Source organism: Callospermophilus lateralis, chromosome 5, assembly GCF_048772815.1.
Source record: "Callospermophilus lateralis isolate mCalLat2 chromosome 5, mCalLat2.hap1, whole genome shotgun sequence".
NCBI classification, from domain to species: Eukaryota; Metazoa; Chordata; class Mammalia; order Rodentia; family Sciuridae; genus Callospermophilus; species Callospermophilus lateralis.
Genome location: NC_135309.1, coordinates 106358366 through 106383247, shown reverse-complemented (window position 1 = coordinate 106383247; position 24882 = coordinate 106358366). Strand labels below are relative to the sequence as shown.

The window sequence follows — 24882 nt, the reverse complement described above, 5'->3', positions numbered from 1 at the left end:
CAGAGAAAAAAAAAATGGGGAAGAATGGGAAAAGCATTATTCAAGCAGTAAATAACTAAAAAAAGTAAGCAACCTCTCCTTATATGTCCCATATTTGTGTGTGTGTGTGTGTGTGTGTGTGTGTATGCACGTACATGTGTGTGTTCGGAGGTGGCAGGGGCATCTGTTCTTTATTCTTGCAAGATCAAAAAAATTCAATCATAATGATCATATAAAAATAAAAATTTATTCTTTCAGCTATACTTCATTTTTATGAAAAAAAAACTTGAAAACAGCAACTAGTTTCAGTTAACTGAAATAAAGATCTTCCTTACTGTTTGAAAAGAATACAACACAAATGATATAAAATAACTTTTATTTACATAATTTATACCTATAGAACATAACTGCTTTCTTTAGAACAAGAAAATTTACATATGACAGATATTGCTTTTTTTGTCAACAACTTCTTCAAGCGGTAGTATACATGGTTGCGTCTTTTTAAAATAATATGGTGGTAAACAATGGATATTAATATTTTTATCGGTGCCTCAATCATTTACCAACAATTAGGCTTTGAAGCCATCATGTTGATCACATGCTAAGATATAAGTGTTTAGGAGGAAAAGTCAAGAAAAGAAAAGATAAAGACTTTTAATCACATCTCCTTCAAGATTTATAAAATAAATTCTTTGCAACACCATTACATCAGTCAGACTTAACACAGATCATTCTATCTTGTAGGGTAAGTACAGTGATTAAACTTCTCTTTATCCAAGATAAGTTTTAAGACTATAACAGTAGGATAATTTGTTAACTGACTTGATTCTCTATACAATGAATGCCCTATATTTGTTATACAATAAGAAATTATCATCCATAAAACTGGTTTATTGTAGATGTTAGCAAAGTTAAAAAATAAATATTATACAGGGATAAATTATAATTTAGTCATGGCAATCTAATACCCAAACTAACACTAATTAAGAATTTCAGAATGAGTTTTGTTTGGTTTGGTTTTTGAGATAGGTTCTCACCATGTTGCCCCCGATGGGATCAAACTCACCATACTCCTGCCTCAGCATCTCAAGTACCTGGGATTACAGACATGTGTCACTGTACTCAGTACAATATGAGATTTTTAAAAATTTACATAAATAGGTTATTAAAATAGCAATGTGATTTACTACCATGATTTTGTGACATTAATCAATAAAATAAATAAATGCATACTTATATAGAGAATTTCCACTCAGATTTACAGATCTTCATTCTCGAGAAAAAGTTAAATTGTAAATTTCTCTGTAAGGCAATAAATAGAAGATGCTCTAATAGCAAGTTCCAATAAACTGGCATCACTGTTAAACTTGCTAAGCCATTATCCTCTTTTTAAAGAACTTGAAAACTGGCCACCATTTTTTCAATATACAAAACCCTAAAATTATCTAGACTTTAAAATATTTTCCCAATTGAAATACTGATCATTTCATAATGCAATCAACACAGTTTTAACTTATAGGCACAACTCATAACTCCAATGACAAATAACTTATACATACAGATATCAGCACCTTAAGGTAAGAAAACTATTGTTTAATGTAAGGTTAAACTAAAAACAATCCAGCCATGGCCCTTCATTCAAGTACTGTCTGTGGCAGAGTTGCATAGCTGCCACACAGACCAGCTGGCCTGCAAACTCAAAAATATTTTGCAGAAGTTTATAACTCCAGAGCTAATATATAATGTCCACCTAGGAGGCTTTTCAAATAAAATCAGGATAAATCTGCTCTTTGAGAAATTTAATTTGAAACAGGAAAGGTTTGTTCAGGTAGAATGAATGGAAATATCAATCTCAAAATTAAAAATACTTACATTCATATTGATGACAATTACTGACCTTATAAAATCTTGTTCTTATTTTGTTTTTAACATCACATTTATGTTCTGTGGTACATGTTCTTTAAACAGGGGTTGGGGGAGGAGCTATCAAGAAACATTTTTTTTAAGGAGTGTATGTAAAGGAGACTGAGTTTTTTTGTTTTTTTGATACCAGGAATTGGACCCAGAGGTGCTTAACCACTGAGCCACATCCCTAGCCCTTTTTTTGAAAATTTTGACAGGGTCTCACTAAGTTGCTTAGAGCCTCACTAAACTGTAGAGACTGGCTTTGAACTAATGATCCTCCTGCCTCAGCCTCCTGAGCTGCTGGGTTACAGGCGTGTGCCACCGTGCCCCACAGAAGACTGAGTTTTGTGTGAAAATTTGTCTCCTAAGTGAAGTTGAGTTTTATCTCTCCCTGAAAATCCTGAGATTACCCATGAAATAAGAAAAATAAAAATTCACAGTACAAAGTCAATATACTAAACTATGAGGAAAAAAAGCATTTAAACCATACATACTACCCAAACATTTTTAGTTATATCATTTTAAATATCTACAAATAAAGAGGGAAAGGAGACAAACATAAAATTTGTTAATGCCTTCTTTACCCACAATCTGAGGGGTGCATATAATTAAAACTGAGTATGTTTTTAAATAAAAATTTAAAAATAAATAAGCTCTTTGATGTATCAACTTTATAAATAGTAAATTTAAATACTAGTTCTTCAATTAGGACTAATGGTACATCACCATGAATTAGAAAAATACATATTTTTGAGTGAGTCAGATACACAACTGATAATAGAAAAGTTTTTTAACTTTACCATACAAGTGGACAATTTGCTTTCATATACTTGGAGGCAACTGAAAGGGCCTTCATCATCTCCCCAAAAAGGAAAATAAAAACAAAAACCTTTACAAAAGAAGTTCACTGAATGTTAAATACAATCAACCTCCAATGTCGGCACTGATTTATACAGACATTAATCCACAATATTCCCAATGTCCATGTGTGCTCAAAACAGGAAGCATCAAAATGTAAACAAGAGTTGTTATTTCTGAGAAAGCAGTCTTAATTTCTTGGTATTTCCAAAATGCTGATTAATCAGAACCAAAGGAACCTCAGCAATGTTTTCCATTAATTATAAAAGCTTTAACTTGAGCTCATTAGATGTTCAAACTTGACCTAAAGAAAAATAAACAGTGATGCTTTTTTCTAACTGCTGCTTTGCTGATGTAATTGATTCTGGAAATTCCAATACTTAAAAAAAGAAGAAGAAACCCAAAAGATTGTTTCATTCTGTTTCATCTACTTCAATGAAGATATCACTGAAGAAATATTCAGAGACTGTGGTTGGCTCCTGATCAGGTGCCCGGTGTTGGCCACTTTTATGTTCTTCTTTCAGTAAGGGCTGATCACAAGAAACCTAAAAAGGTAATAAAAATAAATATGCAATACAACATTTATATATCTCTAGTGAGTACTTGTCTAGAGTGCACAAAGACCTCGAGTTTGATCCCCAGCATCACTGGGGGGAGGGGAAGAAGTAATTCTAAACACAACAGAGTTTTAACAATAAGGTAATCTGTTACATCAGTTATAACAATAAAATTGGACACATCCTAAATATACAATACTTCAACATGATTTGGCAAATTATAAGATACTCAAGATCCATTTCTTCATCTTAACTCTCAAGAAAAAGTTGTAATAACACAGAAAAACATAACATTGTTGAATCAGTAAATGACACTTCAATTATTGATGTAACAACAGATAGACCCATAAAACAGAAAAGCACCCAAAGGCATCACAAATCATAGATCTTATCAAATACTTATAAATCTATAAAAAATTAAGATAGCATAGTATTGGCACAGGAATATATACAGATCAATAAAACAAAAGATTAGAAATAACATGGAAATTTACTATCTGATGAAAGTTATATTTTGATGAACAAATGAGAAAAATTAAGATTATTCAGGAGCTGATTTAGGAGAGCTGTATAACCACTATAGGATGAAAAACCAGTCAGACCTATATTTTATCAACATAAATTCTAGATTAATCCAAAGACCTAAATGTAAAAACATTAATTAAAACAACCACAAAAAAATGTACTAAAATATGCCATAGTAAAATACTTATAATCCTGGTTTGGGAGGGGAGTGATATCTTTTTAAATGACCTGAAAGTCAGAAGCCATAAAAGAAACAATTGATAAATTCATCTACACAAAAGCAAAAGGTAAGGCACAGCAAAAGCTAACAGATGGGAATAAAAGACAAAGGGCATGTGCAAAAAAAAAAATGCAATCTATATCACCAAAGGGCATTTTCCTCCCTAATAAGAACTTCTACAAATCAGTAAGAAAAGATAAATAATTTTTTTAAAATGTCAAATTTTATCAATATATGTGTCACTGAAAATAAAGCATGAGCGGGGTATAGTGGCAAATACTTATAAACCTAGCTACTTGGGAGACTGAGGCTACTTGGAGGATCACAAGTTTAAGGTCAACCTGAACAAAATAAAATAAAAAGGGGCAGCGGGTATAGCTTAGTGGTAGAGCACTAGCCTACACGCACAAGGCCCTGGGTTCAATCCTCAGTACCACACACACACACACAAAAAAAAATCACATAGAAACTAATAAAATCCATATGGAGAACAATCAGGCAGTACCTATCAAAGGAATAATCATTCCTTTTAATATTAAATCAATTCTATTGCTAGGAATTAAACCTATGGGTATATGTGCAAAAATGAGTCATTTTTAAGTTAAGCTATTACCACATTGCTTAAAATAACAAATAATTAAGAACAACCTAAATGCCTAAGAATACTAGACTATGATTATTATAAGATACAACCAAATAATGGAATACCATATAGTCATTAAAAACAATGAGGGTACTCTTGGACACTTATCCCTGAAAAATAAAAATTAATGTTTATATGGAACATACACATGAATGATCATAACAATTTTGCTCATAATAGCAAAAATTCAAAACAACTCAGATGTCCTTTAATGGCTAAATGAATAAGTAAAACTGTGGTACATTTATAATAGGGAATATTATTCAGCAACAAAAAAATCAACAAACTATTGATACATAAAACCACTTGGAAGAATCTCCAGGAAATTGCTAAATGAAAAAAGCCATCTTGAATGTATGATTCCATTTATGTAACATTCTTTTTTTTTTGTGTGTATATATATATATATATATATATATATATATATATATATATATATATGCATGCTGTAGGTGAATATTTAGTATCTTTATTTCATTTTTACGTGGTGCTGAGGATTGAACCCAGTGCTTCACACATGCTGGGCCAGCACTCTACCACTGAGCCACAACCCCAGCCCCATTTATGTAACATTCTTGAAATGATAAATTCAATGGTGAACAACTTGCCAGCAGTTAAGAAGGGAGTGGAGGGCTGGGGATACTGCTCAGTTGGTAGAGTGCTTTCCTAGCATGCACAAGTCCCTGGGTTCAATCCCCAGCACAAAAAAAAAGGGGGGTGGGTGGGTGGGAAGTGGAAATGAAAAAGAAGTGGGTGCATCTTAAAGGGGTATTATACAAAGGACACTTGCAGTGATAGAGAACAGTTCTGCATTCTGACTGGAGCAATGTCAATATCCTGGTTGCAATACTGGAACATATTTTGCAAAATATTACCAATGGGGGAAAATAGATAAAAGGAAGATGGAACTCCTCTGTATTACTTACAACTAACTACATGTGAAACTACAATTATTTTAAAATGAAAAATTCAAATTAAGGAAGATAGAGACAGAGAAGAAGCTCTTCACTATTCTCCAAAGGTTTCTAAGACATACTGTTACATTAAAAAAAGTAGGATATAGACAGATGTGTTGGTAGTTCAAGGTACTTGGGAGGCTGAGGCAGGATCAAAAGTTTGAGGCCAGCCTCAGCAACTTAGCAAGACTCTATCTCAAAATAAAAAGTAATAAGGGGGGAAAAAAAAAGTAATAACGGGGCTGTGGTTGTGGCTCAGTGGTAAAGCACTTGCCTAGCATGTGTAAGGCACCACATAAAAATAAACAAACAGGGGCTGGGGTTGTGGCTCAATGGTAGAGTGCTTGAAACATGTATAAAATATTACTTAATTCAAAACAAAATGTAATTGAGATTCTTGCCTCATATTATATACTAAGTTGCCTAGGCTGTCCTTGAACTTGCAATTCTGACTCAGCCTCCCATGTAGCTGGGATTACAGGAATGTACCACTGGGCCTGGATAAACACAGTCAAAAATTTAAAACTGATTACTGAAAAATTTAAAGCTCTGGAGAAATATTTCTTAAATAATAAGCTATACGCAGCAAAAAAATAATCAACAAAAAATACAAAAGAAAATTCTAGTAAATATATAGGGAAAAAATCAAGTCATTAGTAACTAAAGAAATGCCAATTAAAACAATAAAACAGTGAAAATTATATTTTCACCTCTCCATCATTATATTTAATAGAAAAAAAATTTTGAAGTGTTTTTAATATCTAACACTGGCAAGGATATGATTAAACTGGCACTGCCTTACTGCTAATAATTATAACTGTTCTATAAAATAATTTGGCAATGATAATCAAGATTCAGAAGGTTCACAAATTTTTGCCATTAGACAGTTACAAGGATACAAAGAAATGAAACACTAATTCTAGTTTTAAGGTTCTAGTTTATCCTTGTGGGTGTCAGGATATTTGTCCTAAGGCAAACAAAATGCAAGCACTGCTTCATTTTGCTTCCACAAATCAGAAGCAATTGGATAAAAGAAATGGCAATTAAGTGTCCATTTATGGTTCTGAACTAAACTAGGTGTAACTTCATAATCCAATACCTTATTTTTTCCAGGATAGAGGGTTTGATAGGGGAGAAAACTGATGTGAATTGTTCTGAAATAATTTCTGATACCCAAATGAAAACAAAAGTACCATATTTTTCCTGAGTCTAATATTCAACTCATTTTATTATACAAACAATAAAATATGGTAATTGTCACATACCTGAGCTGATGAACTGTCAATATTCTCCAATTGAGTATTAGTAGCAACACTTGGAGATGGAAGCAGATCAGAGGACTCTTGATTTTTTTTCTCGCCTTCACTAAGTGGATTAGATCGTTTCAAATTCCTCCTCGATACAGGTATAAGAGGTTTTACGCGCTTCTTACTATGGATGTGAGTAGGTTCATCAGATTCCAAATTATTCTTTGAGCATATTAAAGATAAAAATCCCAGTGGTCTTCTGCCACGCCTAGAAATGCAAATGTAAAGATATTCACGAATATCCAAGGAAGACATATTCTTAATGCTATCTTCTTTCTACTAATGCTAAAATGGCACACTCACTATGTACTGGTGTCACTAAGCCATAACATACATCTCTGACAGGGTCAAGGCTTACTCTAGAGTAGAGCTTCCCATGTTGAAAAGTTCATATCAATCACCTGGCAACGTAATTAAAGTGAAAATTCTGACTGAAATGCTAGTGTGACCTGAGTCCTGCATTTCTAACAAGTTCTCAAATATGACCACACTTAAGAGAAGCAAGGCTCTGGAACAGGAGTCAGAGCAAATGATGGTCCAATCAGATTGTGTAAGTAAGTTTTACTGAAACAGCCATGTGCATCTGTCTATGGTTGCTTTTGGGGTTTTTAAAAATATATTTAGTTGTAGATGGATACAGTAACTTTAGTTAGTTTGTTTGTTTATTTATTTTTATGTGGGGCTGGGGGGCAAATCCAGTGTCTTATATGTGCTAGGCTTTGCCACTGAGCTGCAGCCCCATATGGTTGCTTTTGTATTGTAACTGTAAAGCTAAGCTGAGTAGCTGCAAGAGAAACCACATTGTCCACAAAGCCTAGAATATGTACTATATGACCTTTTATATAACAAGCTTGCTGCCCTCTGTTCTAGAACACTGCTTCTCTTAGCTTGTTTTAATCTAAACCCCTCATTCTATTTTCAGTACCACTCTAAAGACAGAAAATATATCACTGAGCTTTACTTTCTATATAGTTTAGATAATACAGACAACAGATTTATTAAATAAGCATTTTAAAGACATGTCCTTTCTCCTTAGTGGAGGCTAGGGTATGTTGCCCTCCCTTCCACTCACCATGTAAATTTTTTCTCCTTTTTTTTTGGCAATAGTGGGGATTAAATGCAGGTCCTCATGGATGCTAGGCAAGCACTCTACCACTGAGCTACATCCTCAGCCCCATATAAATGTTTTGAATGCTGCTGACAAACCAATAATTGTTGATAACCTAGAAGACTCACTTCTAGAGTATGAGAAAAAACAATGTGGGAGAAGTTGGCTTTGGGCTTAAATTTAACTCTTAGTCTTATAGAAAGCAAGCCATGGTTTAATATGAGATAAAGAAAATGAGATAAGGAAAGAAAATGAAACATTATTTGGGAATTCAATAAAACAACTTCCAGCAATACCTCTGTACCAATTCTATGTCTCTTATCATCAATGTGTTCATTAGCAACTACATATGGCAGAATGCATAATGACCTAAACAATAACCACAATCTGGGGAAAAATGTGTGCCATATATCTAAAAAAAAGTCAAAGATGCTCTTCTTTATATTACTGATAGAGAACATGTTTTTAAAACATCAACTTTTGTATTGAATTTCATCTCTATATTCGTGTTATAGCTATGTTATATTTTTTCAGAGGGGTAATGGAATATTTATTAAAGATTTGCACATGATACCTGGACAGTGGAGTTTTTGAAGGTGCCATTCTGCTACCCATTTGTTCAGATGAAGAAGCAGAATCAGTTCCTTTTTCTTTATCAGATACAACCATCTCATCCTGAGGCAACTGAGGCATATTCTTTTCTATACACATATCTCTTATCCTACCAACAGACCTAGACCCTATATTCTGAGAAGTTGTTTCAAGTTTCTCTTTTTGAGGTTCTGGAGTTGTTCGTGTGCATCCTGAGGTAGGGAAAATACCTCGTTCCTTGTAAGAGTCCCCTTCAAAAAAAGAGAACAAATGGTAAGTATGTATATTAAAATTAATACTTATTTTTAATTGCAATATTTGAAGGGAAAAACCATGGTATCTTATAACAAACCTCATCTAATAAGAGAAGCCTAAATTATAATTAGTGGAGTTATTGGAAAATTAAAAATAACTGAGAAAAAGTTATAGTAACACCTTTGACAAAAAGAGTGGTATTACTATAAAAAGTTTTTTTCCAAAAATATATCTTGAACTATCAAAATGAAAGGATGATCACTTTAAAATAATCTAAGACTCTTTAAACTATAGAAGCTAAACCAACCCAAAATATAGGTGGTCACTTGGGTATCTATAGTCTAGTGGAAAAGAAAACCCCACAGGTTCTTAAACACTCAGGTTAGCTTTAAAGAGTTTTATTTTCCTAAATAGTAGATAAAACCCAAAGCAGCAGTTAGTTAGAAATGAGAAATTTCTTGTTAAACAAAAAATAAAAAATAAATTTCCCTTTAGATAGCTATTTCTAATGCTCAGTTCCCAGTGAGAATGTCCTAGGCTCCCTGAAAAAAGAATGAAGTTGGTAAGTATACCTACCTTTAAAAAACAAAACAAAACATGATTAGGGATGGCATATGAGGGGCTGAGATTGTGGCTCAGAGGGAGAGCGTTCACCTCGAATTCGTGAGGCACTGGGTTCTATCCTCGGCACCACATAAAAAATAATATAAAGATATTGTGTCTACCTATATAACTAAAAAAAAATTTTAAAAAAGGATGGCATATGATATATCACTATATCACTAATACTTCAGAGTGTTGTGATCTGTTAACACTTTTATCAGAGAGGAGGAAATAAATGAAACAGATATTAGAACATTTCTAAAAGCTGGAAACCGTAACCAGATTACAGTTTCACAATTAAAGTTGGACAATTAAGATTAAGCCAATGACATTGTTATTATCTTGTAAGTGTCTTTAAAAAGCCAGAACCAGGTCTTGGGGAGCAGCCCAGTAGTAGAGCACTTAGTTAGCATGAATGAGGCCTTGATTTTGATCCCCAGCACCATACAACAAACAAACAAAAACCTCAAATCATCAAACCCTTCTTTTCGAATTCTAACTCTACAAAGATGTCACCATTAATAATTTTTTTAATTCTTGAGAATTAAATTTTTAAAAAAGTTCTTAACCTTTGCCATAGTTCAGCAATGGCTTAACAGGCCTAAGAAATGGTAAGTCTCAAAGAAATGAGGAATAATAAAAATTCAGGGCAAAGTTAAGGAGCTATAAGAACAACTGCCTTCATACTACTCAATTAATTCCTAAAATGTAGTTACTGAGCTTTTACAAAAAATCTTTGTACAGTCATTATGTTTTTCCATTAATTACAGGATGAAAGGAGCTTATTTTGGCTATCAATATGCCAAATCCAATGTCTTAATAGGAGAGTAAATACTGACAATAAAATTAAGGTTCTTAAAAAAATAAAAAGTGAGCAAGAGTGCTTCAAGCTCAAAATGTGTGGGAAATAATCAGAGGTACTTAGCAATGTGATCATGTTAAAATTTATTTCACTCACCTGTTTCCTCAAAAACATTTAATTTCTCTGAACACACCTGTTTTAAGAAAATTTACAAAAAAATTTAGAAATCTATTTGTCAAATAAAATCCCCTCCCTCCATTCCCTTCTTTCCTTTCTATAAAGAAGGCATGTATCTCCCAGGAAGCTCTAGAGTCACTAATGTTTTATAGAAATTCTAGCAAGCATTTCTGGAAATGATTTGGCAACTGTTAAACTGGCACACAGGAGAGGGAAAGCTGCCAAATGCCTCTTATCTCAAGCATAATATCGATACCAACTAAACATCAAACTTAAATGTCAAGTGCAATAGTACAATTGTGTGTGTGTGGTGCTGGAAGTTGAACCCAGGACCTTGTACATACTAAGCAGGTGTTCCACCACTGAGCTACACTCCAACCCCTCAAATCAAATATTACAAGTAGCACATCAATAGACTAGCAAATATATAATAATCAAATAGTTTGTTTCAGGAATGTAAAGATGATTCAACATTAGAAATCTAATATAATTCAATAGACCTAAGGAGAAAAAGCATTTATTAACAGTATTATTCATTCCTGAAAAAAGTAAATAAAATGTACTAGATGTGTTTTCTTTTTTTTTTCCTTTCTTTTTCTTTTTTTTTTTTTTTTAAATATAAATGGGGTCTCGCTATGTTGTCCAGGCTAGTCCTAACTTGTGGGCTCAAATGATGTTTTTGCCTCAACTTTCCTTCCTTCTTTTCTCTCTGTTTGGTACTGGGGATTGAACCCACAGCGCTTAACCATTGAGCCACATTCCTAGCTCCTTATTTTATTTTGAGACAGAGTCCTGCTAAATTGCTGGCTTTGAACTTGAGATTCTCCTGTCTCAGACTCCTGAGCTGCTAGGATTACAAGCATGCACTACCACACCTAGTAACATTTTCTTAATGCCATAAAATACAACCATTGAAAGGTGAAAGCTGGCATCCCACTTAATAGAAAGTATCCTCATTAATCAGGAATAAGAAAAAGATGTCAACTTTGGGATTACTTTTTTAACATTATTTTTTACTTATATCAGTCATTACAGAAAAAAATTAGGACTATAAAAAATAGAATTGAAATTTCAATTGCAGATGAGATGCCTGTTAACCTACAAAATCTCGAATCAACTGAATGCACATGAGGAAATTCATAAAATTCTCTTAATTAGAGAGAAAAGAGAGTGATTGAGCTCAAAGATAAAAACAATATGATTAAGTTCTCAAGGATAACATAATAAGAAATGTATGAATTCTATAAGAGCTTAAAATAAAATTGAAAAGTCACATAGCAACACTTAAATGGAAAGACATTATGTTTTTTGATTGGAAGATTCATTATTATAATTATATTGTCAATTTTCCTTATGTTCATCTGACGAATTAATTAATAATTAATAATTAAGAAAATTCTTAATTAGAGAATTTTCTCTCTAATTAAGAGAACTTTCTGAATAAAATTAATGCAAATTTTAAAGACTTCAACAAACTAATGCTAAAATCCATATAAATTTGAGAACACAAGCAGTAATGAGAAGTCTGAAAAAAGAATAAAAGTATATGTTATTAGAGGAGAGACTATTCCTATAAAATATTAAAGCATAAAGTTACAAAACTTAAAATAGTATGAGACTGTCCCTGGAAGATCAGGTAAATCCACATTAAAAAAGTCCAGGAAGATATACAAATATATATGGAGATGATAACTGAAAAAAGTATAGTTTTCATCAGTGAAAAAAAGATGAATTATTCAACATATGGTGTTAGAACAATTGAAAAGGCATCATGGAAAACTTAAGTCGGCCCTATTCTTTACACCAAAATAAATTCTACATAAGTCAGTAATATTAGCTAGAAATTTTAAGACTCAAAGGATTTCCCAGAAGCCACACATAAAAAGATTGATGTTTGCATGTCTTTTTTTTTTTGAGGGGGGGGACAGTGATTGAACCTAGGGGTGCTTACCCACTGAGCCACATCTCCAGCTCTTTTTTATTCTTTATTTTTTTTAAAATAACTTTATTTTATTTATAATTTTTATGTGGTATTGAAGATCAAACCCAGTGCCTCACACATATTAGGTAAGTGATCTACCACTGAGCTGCATCTCCAGCTCTGTTTTGTATTTTATTAGAGAGAGGGTCTCACTGAGTTGCTTAGCGTCTCACTTTTGTTGAGGCTGGTTTTGAGCTCACAATCCTCCTGCCTCAGCCTCCCGAGCTACTGGGATTACATCTGTGCGCCACCACATCTAGCTGCATGTCTTTTTGAATGCACTCTATGTATTATTCTAGAATGTCTTTTTGAATGCACTCTATGTATTATTTTAGAATTCTGCATAAGAAATTCTTTTAATTGTTAAAGTACTGAAAACAAAAGTTAGACAACAAAAATCACAAGTAAGCCAATAGACTATTTCTTACATATTCATAAATGTACACTTATCATATTTTAGACCTATTATAATCTGGTAATGTTATTTCATAATGTTTTGTATTTGATAATATATTATGATCTTTTTCATATGTCACTAACTATACTTTTAAAATCAAAACAGTCTCTGCATGGAATGCTAATAAATTGCTGAAACTGGTGACTAGTACATGGGAATACATTATATTCTACTGTCTATCTCTGTCTAGGTTTGAAAACTCTTCCATCAAAAAGTTAACCTTGAGCCAAGTGTGATGGCACATGCCTATAATCCCAGCAGCTCGGGAGGCTGAGGCAGGAAGATCCTGGGTTCAAAGCCAGCTTCAACAAAAGCGAGGTGCTAAGCAACTCAGTAAGACCCTATCTCTAAATAAAATACAAAATAGGGCTGGGGATGCAATTCAGTGGTTGAGTATCCCTGAGTGCAATCCCTGGTTCAATAAAACAAAAAACAATTAACCTTGGCAGGACTGGGTTGTGACTCAGTGGTAGAGCACTTGCCTAGCACTTGAGAGGCACTGGGTTTGGGTTTGATCCTTAGCACCACATAAAAATTAACAAATAAAATGCAGATGGCATGCTGTCCATATACAACTAAAACAAAATCTTTTTCATTAAAAAAAAAAAAAAGAGTTACCTTTAGTACTGTAAAAACAAAAGTTAAATAAATCTGCCTAAGAACACAGAGTCAAAAGATAAATGAGGGCTAGGGTTGTAGCTCAGTGGTAGAGCGCTTGCTTCACATATATGAAGCCCTGGGTTTGATCCTCAACATCACATAAAAATAAATAAAAACAAACAAACAAAAAAATTCTCCAATTAACTAAAAAAAATTAAAATAAAAGATAAGTGACAAACTGGAGGTAAAAATTTGCTGCTCATTACCATATCTATCTCACAGAATTTTTCCAGATCTATAAGAAAATAGCAACACTCTTTTTAAAAAATGTGTAAAGAATATAAATTCATTTCATAGTCAAAGAAACATAAATGGCTCTAAATCATATGAAACGATGTTCAATCTTACTCATTACAAGAGAAACTAAAACTATTCTGTGATACAATTTTTTTTACCTATCAAAAACATGAAAGTATACTTCCTCTGTATCTGCTCTCATCTAAGAACTATTGGTCTTCAGCTCTCCCTTTGAAGAAATAGAATTTCAATTGATTTGCCATAGTATAGTTACAAATTATGAATAGTATTAGAAATAAAACAAGAGGATACTAGGAAACCTACAACATGATAACTAGTGATTAAATCTACATCATGGAGTTTGACTTTCTTGAGGCACTGATGACTGAGCTAGAGCAGTCTGCAATGTTTTACAAGGTAATGTTTCATATAGCAGGGACAGCAAACAAAATGCCTTGGGACATGAAGGATTATAGTGCATTTAAAGATGGCCAATGTGGCTAGAAAGTGAGATGAAAACTTGCACAAAATCATACTAGAGACAGAAATGGGGCTCAGACTCTCTGGTTTTATTCTAAGAGCAATGGAAAAATTTACACATTATGTTACTATTATTTTATACATCAGAAAATCGATCCTGAGAGGTAAAGTATTTTATTTACAGTTCTATAGCTGTTGGGTGGCAGAGCTAAGATCCAGGTTTACATAATACTTTTGGCCTTATTTTCAGCTTACATCACAGAACTGAGAGTAGTTTTCCCGATTATGTCAACTGATTTTTACACTGAACTAATAAAAAAGTGATAATCCCAAACAGGCCTTATCTATTATTTATGATGATAAGTGTCTGAACTAAGTTTATGTATCTATAAAGGTTTTAAGAGCCAGAAGGAAAAAATAGAAACATGTCTCTTCCACAATGGCCATCGCACTTACCTAAAGAGTCTATCTTACCTCAGAAGTATATTGTTGACAACCATCTCCTGAAGCGAGAGACCTTTTTTTGGCAGGAGAAACATGGTTGCTTTCATCAAGCATGCAATGAGATCTCTTCCTAGATATAAGATCCAAATTAGCAGGAGGCTGTTCAGAAGCATCTCTTGCAGAATTAGATAAACACATGGCATCTTGACCAACTGAAGTTAGTGGTAAACGCTTACTGCATAGAAAAAAAATGCAGAGAAAAATCAATGAATCAAAAGTTATTTAATGATGTTAAAGACTGAGCTATTCCAATTAAATTTCTAATGAAACCAAATTCCAAATAAATAAATTCAAGATCACGGTCATTAAGATTCTAGTTCTGAGCTGCATTCATACTTAAAGGCTCACAACCTAATCTCCCAATATTTAATTAAATCTGAAGAATATGTGTTCATGTCTTTAAACTTTTAATCTAAAATGTCCCTTCCTAATATAAATGGCTTCAATTTCTAATGCTACTTCATAAGTTTTCCAATGGTAATCAAAATACAGCTTAACAGTTCTACATGAAAGAATTAAGAGTATCAAGAATATATGAAATTGAGACGGGCATGGCAGCAGGCACCTATGATCCAAACTATTTGGGAGGCTGGGGCATGATGATCACAAATTTAAGGCAAATTTGCCTGGGAAAATTAGTGAGACTCTGTTTCAAAAAAAGGGTAAAGGGTATTCCTACGGGTGTAGCTCAGTGACACAGCACTAGTCTAATGTGTGGGGGCCCTGGGTTCAATCCCCAGGACCACAAAAAAATTTAAAAATCAAAAGTATTACTTCTCTGTACTATTTTTTTCCCAACTTTTTGTGAATGTGTATTCAGTTATGTGTATATAACTATATTTGTAATAGATGTCACTATAATCTAGGCTACTAAATTTTTTGGTTGTCAAAACAAAATATTAATTTTCTTTTTTTTTTTTTAAGAGAGAGAGAGAGAGAATTTCAATATTTATTTTTCAGTTTTCGGCGGACACAATATCTTTGTTAGTATGTGGTGCTGAGGATCGAACCCGGGCCACACGCATGCCAGGCGAGCGCGCTACCGCTTGAGCCACATCCCCAGCCCCAAAGAAAAGAAAAGCAAAATATTAATTTTCATTTAAATGGTACCTTCTACCTTCATCAACCACATTATTTTTTTTTTTTTTCTTTCTGTAAGTTACCACATAATTTAAGATCTACACAATCAATACAAATTACTGGCAGGGACAAGTTCATTCAATCAATACTATCAGATTCATAAAGCATCTTTCCCCCTAGAAGAAACAGTTAACTCATTTCTTACCTCATATCGCCTATTTCTTCAGTATTAATGGATTTGACCAATATGGGTGCTGGTAGTAAAGGGTTTGGCATTAACTGAGCAGCATCCGTAAATTCTTCTGTAGCATTGGTTGGGATTTCTACCAGAGTTAAAATGAATGCTTGTTCATCCTCTCCATCTTGTACATCAGCAAACAGATTCACTATCGAAGTTGAAATGTTATTAATGAAAATCTAAACCATGAAATAACAAAAAAATCATTTATTTCATCTCTAAAAAGAGAGCCTCATGACAACTTGTCATCAAGACTAAAAAACTAAATTATACCCCCAAGCATCACTACAAATAATGTCATGAATAGTACCAAACTATTGAGTAACAGGTTGCTGGATCTTTCTGGATAAATTACTTACTAACCAAAAGAATAATTTCACAAAGGGCACAGCCGGAAGAATTTATAATTCTGAATAACAAAGCATATACAAAATAGTTTATTTGTTGCCTAACTATAAACACTATAAACAAAAAAGAATTTGTTTTCCATAGTTAAATTTAAAAATCATATTAATTAATACTATGATACCTCACTGAAGCATATTATTATACCTGTTAGGTCTTCAGAATTGATTACACTCTCTTGTTGGACTTCTGGAATACTGGTTGGTATACACTGCCATAAAAAAATAAAATGAAAGAGTTAGGTTTTAAAAAGTTTTCCTGATAATGTGATACATAGTGAAGAGATAACTTCAAAATGCAATGACTTATCTTAAACATATACAATTTTTCCAGTTGAGATGATTTTTGAAGTGACATAATAGGGAGACCCAAATCCCTCAACCTCTCTGATCACACAAGCCATATGTGACATATGAATGGAGGCAAACTGTTCTCCTCGGCTCCAGAGTGGCTTCCTCCAATTTGTTTTCCACAGAACTGCTAACACCATTTTAAAATGCAACCCTGATTGTAATTCTCCAGTGCTTAAAATCATAACACTTTCATTTTGCAAACTGTCAATAATTAATTCAGGGAAGATTCACCAAGGGATGCCAAAATTATTGAGTAACAGGTTGCTAGATCTCTCCAGATAACTTACTACTACAAAGTAGAAAAGATGCTTTTATAATGAAGAAATCTGTCAAGTACCATTCTAACCAAGTGCTCAGTCTGACATGTAATACAAAAGAAGACAAAATCACCTACATAATAATCTTGCCTAAACACTGAATCCAATAACAATATCAAGAGCCAGGTGTGGTGGTATATGCCTGTAATCTCAGCAGCTTGGGAGGCTAAGGCAGAAGGACTCGAGTTCAAAGCCAGCCTCAGCAACTTAGTGAGGAACCATCTCTAAATAAAATAAAAAAGGGATGGGGATGTGGCTCAATGGTTAAGTACCCCTGGGTTTAATTCCTGGTACCAAAAAATCAAAAATAAAATCAGAGGCTGGGGTTGTGGCTCAGTGGTAATACACTTGCCTAGCACATGTGAGGCACTGGGTTCAATTCTCAGCACCACATACAAACAAATAAAATAAAGGTCGATCAACAACTAAAATATATATATATATATATATTTTTTTTTTTTTAAATAAATAAATAAATAAATTCATACTGTGGAGCCATCTAAAATTGTTTAAAATGTTAAGTTCACAAACAAAAGAGAGCTACTGTAGATATTAAGGAGAGTAAGAAGAAATGACAATGAAATGCAGTGTGACAATCTTGATTGGGTCTTCAGTTAAAAACAAAAAAGCTCTAATGGACATCATTGGGACAAGGGTGAAACCTGAAAACGAACAATATATTAAGTGATATTATTGAATCAATGTAAAATAGTATGATAATACTACTTGTGAGAAGAGTACTCTTACTTCTCTGTAAGAGAATATCCTTGCTTTTATTAATAGATAGAAGATACAAACACACTATTTAGGGGTGACAGCTTGTGTTTGCAACTTACATGCTGCTTTTTTTGTTTTTTAAAGTACTAGGGCTTGAACCCAGGGGCCTGGTGCATGCTAGACCAAGTGCTCTACCACTGAGCTACATCCTTAGACCTTTTTATTTTTTATTTTGAAAGTAAATCTTACTAAGTTGCTGAGTGTCATGCTAAATTGCTGGGGCTGCCCTTGATTTTGCGATCCTCCTGCCTCAGGCTCCCTAGTCACTCATGGGCTTGTGCCACCAACCCTGGTTCAAATGCTTCAGGTTTTTAAGGTATTTATCAATAGAGATGGATAGCAAGACAGAGTAACAAATGAAGCCAAGTGTTAATAATTAATGAATCCAAGGGAAAAGTATGAGTTCTTTGTAAGATTCTTATAACTTTTCTTAGTTTCAAGTTATTTCAAAATAAAAGGCTACAATTTAGAAGTTGGAGGTGGGCAGGAATCTCAACTATGGAAGGAGCCAAATTCCTTAGGGAGTCATCAAACTCCTTTTATGATTTACCTTCCTAACTTCCTCTCTAACCACTTTCTTCATTTATATTCACTCAGTGATTTGGGGGGTGGTTGGGGGGACACTGGGGATTGAACTTAGGGGTATTTTACCACTGAGCTACATCCCCAGTCCTTTTTATTTTTTTATTTTAAGGAAGGGTCTTGCTAAATTGCTGAGGCTGATCTTGAACTTACAATCCTGCTTCAGCCTCCCAAGATGCTAGAATTACAAAAGTGTGCCACCATACCCAGCCTCAAGTTGATTTTATGGGTTGGGGAGCATGGTGCTGTGGATTATACTCAGGGGTGCTTTACCACCACTGAGTTATTTCCCTGGATCTTTATAATTTTTATTTTGACACAGGTTCTCACTGAATTGCTGCGGCTGGCCTCAAACTTGTGATCCTCTTGCCTCTACCTCCCAAGTCCCTGGGATTACAGAAATACACCATGGTGCCAACCCAACTCAGTGATTTATAATCCTTGAACATGTCATACTGTTTCACATCTTATTTTTTTTTACACGTGTTCTTCACCATTTTATTGACCGTTATACTCATTCTTCAAGGTCAAGCATTCTCCCACTTAGGGAACTTTTAAAAGAAAATCTTATTGTCTGGGCCTCATTCCCAGAAATGAGATTGGTTTGACTGGGTGGAGGACAACTGGTACAGAGTCCTGTTCAAATCTCCAACAAAGTATCTTTCAAACCAAGTTTAATCATTCATTTAGTCAGCAGTTTCCTGAAGATTTATCTTCCAATATCTCACAGTACCTCAATAATACTTGCTCTGTTAATAAACTCCTCAGATCCAGGAGCTAAGAAACAAGAAATGAATTCTCTGTGTATGTTTATTTAATTTTTTCTTCACAACAATCCTGAGTAACAGCTCTATTACCTCTATGCTCCAGAGACCAAATACACTCTATTGAAATTCTACCACAGTAGAGTTTACGAAAGTAAAACTATAGGGAAAATGAATCAGTGACTATCAGAAGCTGGTAGGGAAGGAGAAGGGTGACTATAAAAGACAAGTGGGGAATAAGGATGATGGAACTGTTCACATACTGGTTACATGAGAACTTCTAAAACTAAAAAGGGTAAAGTTTATTACATGCAAATTATACTTCAATTTTTCAAATGGGAAAAACCCCTCCTACCCCTTCTTATAATCTGTTCTTTTACCTCTGGCACATGATGTTTGAGCACACTGTCTCCTTCTGTGTTCTTTCTCAGGGGCTCTTCAAAAGAACTCTCACCAAGATCCCTACCCGAATCAAGGGTATGGGGTCCTTGCTCAGAGGAAACAATTGGAGTAACTGACACTATCTCAACCTCTTGAGATCTCTCCTCTTGATCTTCATTTCTGAAAGAGAGTTGTAGCATATGTTACCTGAAATCAGGCAAACCATCATGGGATTATTTTTAGAGATTGGTGTAATTAGATCATCCAATTTAATGATTTTCAAGATTTTAAAATATATTTGATGCAACAGAACTCCTCAAGCAAATTCTTACAGTTACAGCCTTTGGTTACAGCTGAAAAAGAATATGAACTGAATTTCAGACTCTATTCCCTCTTTTACCTTTCTGTTAAGTTTGCTTCTTGTGAAATACTGGTCCCTTTGATATCATGTACAGATGCCAATTTGTTCTGCTCCTTACTCTCTGTTGTTGTAACTTGCCCAAGGCTTTTCTCTCCTAATTCTGTTGCTTTGGAAGCATTTTTCTCAGTTTCTTAAATAAAAAAACACACGTAAGATACAGTTCAAAACAGAACAGCTAAAAATCTCCATATTAGAAATATTCTCTCTTAAATAATAGACCACTGTGTAGTAACTCCTCCAAACTCTTCTTAATCCAAAAATCAACATGGCAGCAGAATGGTTCTGGCCAACGAGATTGCTGAATAGTAAACAGATGTTTAATGAATCTTGTACTGTAATACATTTCACTCCTGGCTGCCACAGCAATTGTGTCCCTACTTTATGGTAACAGTACTCTAGTACTATCATCAAAATAATACTGTTGTTAAAAACTCCCACCCAAAAGAGGTACAGAGTATAGATGAAGTCTGGCTAGGTCCACCTTAGGGGAGATTTTGGGAAGGAAGTTGTATGACAAAGATGTCATAAAGGAGAAGAAAATATTTCTAGATAAATAGAACAATTTGGTTCAACAGAGTGAAAATTTCTGGATACTGCTCAAGACAGAATAAGAATGAATTAACTAAGTGCATAAGAACACTGCACCACAGGCATTGCTGGATGAAAGGAAATCCCAGAAATCAGTGAGTCCAAAATACGTAAAAGATAACGCTAACATCCAGATGTTCTAAACCTGAGATCAATATAATATAGGTAGCCTGTTGTTTGCACTACTTTTGATGGTCTTAGTATTGCCATAGGGGGTGGGCCATTGGAAAGGAAGGGAGACAGAAAAGGAAGTGGACAAGCAGTCAACAGGTACATCACAATAAGGCCACTTAAATAAAAATTAAAAAATTAAATAGGGTGGTATGTGATTATATCAAAAGATTTTTTCAACATATTAAGCCTGAAAAATAAAAGATACTGAAACACAAAGAATTTTTTTTTTTTTTAAGACTTGGGAAATCAAATTCAGGGCCTTGTGGATGTTAAATATGTGCTCTACCCTTGAGGTATACACACAGACCAAGAAGTCTTAATAATAAAAAGACAAATACTCAATTTATAAATAAGCAGAGAATATCTCTTAGAAAGATATACATGACTAAGGATATAACTCGGTGGCAGAGCACTTGCCTAGCACATGTGAGGCACTGGGTTCGATCTTCAACACCACATAAAAATAAATAAATAGAATAAAGATATTGTGTTTATCTACAAATGAATAAAAATAAATAAATAAAGCCATGCTGTTCATCTGTAACTACAATAAATAAATAATAAATAAGATTTTTAAAATGGGAGGGGTATACACAGAAGACACGTGGCAAAAATGTTTATCTTTCTAAGAGACTTTTGAGTATTCATACACACACACGTACATACACACACACCAAAAAAAGAAAAAACCTGATTAGGCAAATACAGCAAAATGATACCAATTACCGAAACCAGTTGGCAGATTTATTTTATAGCTCATGTGATATTTTGTATTTAAAAACAAAGTTAAAATAATTTTAACAAATCATCCCTTTGAAATACTAATATGATTTCTGTGTCAAAGCAATTTTATAGTTTGTAAGTGAAAAATAAAATTTACCTCTTTGAATTTCTACTTCTTCCCCTTTTAAAACACAAAAACCGGGAACTTTCTGATGAGCATGAAACCTGTTGGTCCGTAAAACCTTTTCAAGATTTGGCTTTGGCTTGACAAATCTACTTCTCATTCTCAAATTATGGGTCACTTTAGAAGTTGTATTCCTAAAATGTACAAAGATAATAGAAATTTATGAATTACTAAAGAATTCTCTTACTCTCTCACACTGATTGCAGTTAACGCAATACCTTTCAGGTATCATGGTATATATAAGTGTTCATTTCTTAATTCTAAAATTACTAATTACTACATTTACTGGAGGTCTTGAGAAGAAAACCTGTAGAACATATCTGTAGAACAGAGAATACATTTACATAAATCTTTTAAATTAAATCTTCATGACAGATAACACTGTTATAACTTTAATAAGTAAATCATTAAACTCTAGATCAACCAATTTGTAATTTAATTGGTGAGAAAATAACATTGTTACAAGCATTACTCAAATCTATTAACTAAATTTATGATGGGTTTAATAACATTTAATAATTGAATATAAAATAAACCTGGTCAACGTAGCATTCTTCTTGACTTCTTCCATTAAACCAACTTCTTCTCTAGTACTTTGTTCCTCCAGTACAATCTTGTTTTCTTCAAATGATGCAGGAGATGTACTAATGACAGGTGAAAAAACCTCCTGATATTCATGAACAATTTTGTGATTTACATTATCTGGGATAAAAGGGATATGACTTTTATCCTTTGAATGGACATCAGGAAACACACATACTCCTACTGCAGAAAAAAATAGGAAATTAAAACTGACCCAGTATAAATAGATATCCAAGTGAAAATTAATTCTTCAACATTTAATAATTATAAAATTCTACATTATTATTAAAGATTGCTCTTTTTGGATCCAAACTTAAATTCATGATCTCATATTTCATTTTGGGGATTTGACCTGTAATGAGCTTAATAATTCTTATGACTAAAATTTTGTGCTACTGAAAGTAATGCATCTCCCCACCTTTTTTAATAAAATTAATGGCCTATATACTTGAAATTATTATTATTTTTTCTTTTTTAGTTGTAGTTAGACTCAATACCTTCATTTTATTCATTTATTTTTATGTGATGCTGAGGATTGAACCCAACGCCTCACACGTGCTAGACAAGAGCTCTACCACTGAGCCACAATTCCAGCCCTGATCTCTTTTTTAATTACTTCCAATAATCAATAATTGCATAATGCCGAATGGATTTCAAGACAGGACTGTCTTCATTTATTAGCTTTTAAGATCCATATTTTATGTCTTCAAGATTTGTGACAAGCGTTACTATAATACTCTGTCATTGACAATGAAGCTCTATAGTATAGGGAACACAAATCATACTTTCCTAATAAATATAGTGTAACAAGCATAAACATCTAACAACTAAAATGAATGGCAGATAAGTCATTAACAAAGTAATTACCAGAAACACAATTAGCATGATTTTTCACTTAATGTAGTTAAAGATAATCAATGGCAAAGACCATAACTTGTAAGTCCAGCTTAATATATTAAAAAAATCTAGATTGGCATTGTCATTTGGCTTCTGTCCAAACTATCACAACAGTTTAAATTCTCTCAATGATTGTGAAAATCTTTTCAAGCAGCAAATCCTTTGCTAATGAAAGTGACAAAATAACCTCAATTAACCAATGATGCTTATGATGATAAACATAAGCCATTAGAGCAACTATTCAATGAATCCAAATTATTCTTTTCTTTTTGGTACGAAGGATTGAACCTAGGGATGCTTAACCACTAAGCCACATCCCCAGCCCTTTTAATTTTTTGAGACAAGGTCTCGCTAAGTTGCTTAAGGCCTCACTAAGTTGTTGAGGCTGGCCTTGAACTTTTGATCCTTTTAGCCTCCCAAGTTGCTGGGATTACAGGCCTGTATCACCACACCCAGCTTCAAATTATTCTTAATAAACTAAACGCACTATCTCAAAATGGTTTTCACCACACCTAAACAGGCTGACAGTGGATGAGGACAGGCACAGTGGTAGGGAGGCTGAGGCAGGAAGATCTCAAGTTTGAGGGCAGATTCCGCAATTAAGCAAAGCCCTAAGCAACTTAGCATTACCTTGTCTCAAAATAAAAAATAGAAAAGGTTGGGTATGTGGCTCACTGGTAATGTGCCCCTGGGTTCAATTTCCAGTACAATCTAAAAAGAAAAGATAGCAAGAGTGGGAGGATGGATCAACACATAAGTATTACCATTTCTGGAAAACAACAGTGATGACAATTTCAAATGTAAAAGGCTTATTTATTCAAAACATGGGTGTAATTTCTTAACAGATTTTAAGTTTTTTTTCTCATTAGTAGGACTTAGCTTTCACTCTTACCATCACCCTGTTCAGTGCTGATCTCTGACTGCAATACTAGATCTCCCATTGTTAGTAAAGTTATGGCAGCTTCAGTACTTCCATCACTGGTACCTTGTGAGGAAATATAGCAAAATTAAAACAGAAAAACAAATCTGGCAATCAGTTTACTTTAAAAAGACTGTTAGCTCTGTTGTTTATTTTCTAGCAATGGGTTTCAATATCCTCTTGTTATTCCCTTACTAGTGCTGTGTTTTGTTCAGTTTTTACAAATTTAAAAAATCATCAACTGGTGGCTCTTATTTACTAAACCATTTTCTCCCATAAATAATACATTCAAAGAAAATGTCCTCATCTGTGCAAATTAAGAGGAAACGCTCAACAAATACTTTTCTGAACTTTCATCTCACCTTTTAAAAGTAGTATCCCGAGGGTTTAAATTTATAATAAAGATAACATACAACACCTGAACATTTTTGTTCAATTCTTCAGCAAAGTGCCTCATTCACTATGACCAGTGTGCTAAATCACTGTGCTAGTGCTAATCAAGTAGTTTTAGCAGTTTCCTTAACAGTTACCTGGTTCATCTTGGGTCTGTTCACCTGTGGTTATTTCCTGAAAGAGGAAAAGATAGGGAACATCTGAAGTATTTCCCCCAAACACATGCACATTCTCTCAAGAAGTACTACATTTTATAGATCTTTCTATACCTTTAGTTATAATAATATTTTAAATTTATG

The 24882-nt window shown here is 33.6% G+C and overlaps 1 protein-coding gene across 9 annotated transcripts in view; it reads right to left on the bottom strand.

The window, feature by feature from the left end:
• Positions 1–338: 338 nt before the first annotated feature.
• Positions 339–24882, bottom strand: part of Bdp1 (BDP1 general transcription factor IIIB subunit) — a 98153-nt gene continuing 73609 nt past the window's right edge. For 5 of the 9 annotated variants that reach the window (XM_076857119.2, XM_076857121.2, XM_076857120.2 and 2 more), the window contains 13 exons: positions 24721–24757; positions 24164–24256; positions 22329–22557; positions 21766–21926; positions 20103–20253; positions 19702–19882; positions 16676–16739; positions 16091–16271; positions 14776–14980; positions 10466–10502; positions 8633–8900; positions 6909–7158; positions 339–3287 (listed from right to left, as the gene is read on the bottom strand). In XM_076857119.2, the coding sequence (XP_076713234.2) occupies positions 3156–3287; positions 6909–7158; positions 8633–8900; positions 10466–10502; positions 14776–14980; positions 16091–16271; positions 16676–16739; positions 19702–19882; positions 20103–20253; positions 21766–21926; positions 22329–22557; positions 24164–24256; positions 24721–24757 (1989 nt within the window). In that variant the 3' untranslated portion in view covers positions 339–3155. Of the gene's footprint in view, positions 3288–6908; positions 7159–8632; positions 8901–10465; positions 10503–14775; positions 14981–16090; positions 16303–16675; positions 16740–19701; positions 19883–20102; positions 20254–21765; positions 21927–22328; positions 22558–24163; positions 24257–24720; positions 24758–24882 lie in introns of those variants that run through there. The other 4 variants (XM_076857122.2, XM_076857125.2, XM_076857126.2 and 1 more) reach the window with 4 other exon arrangements.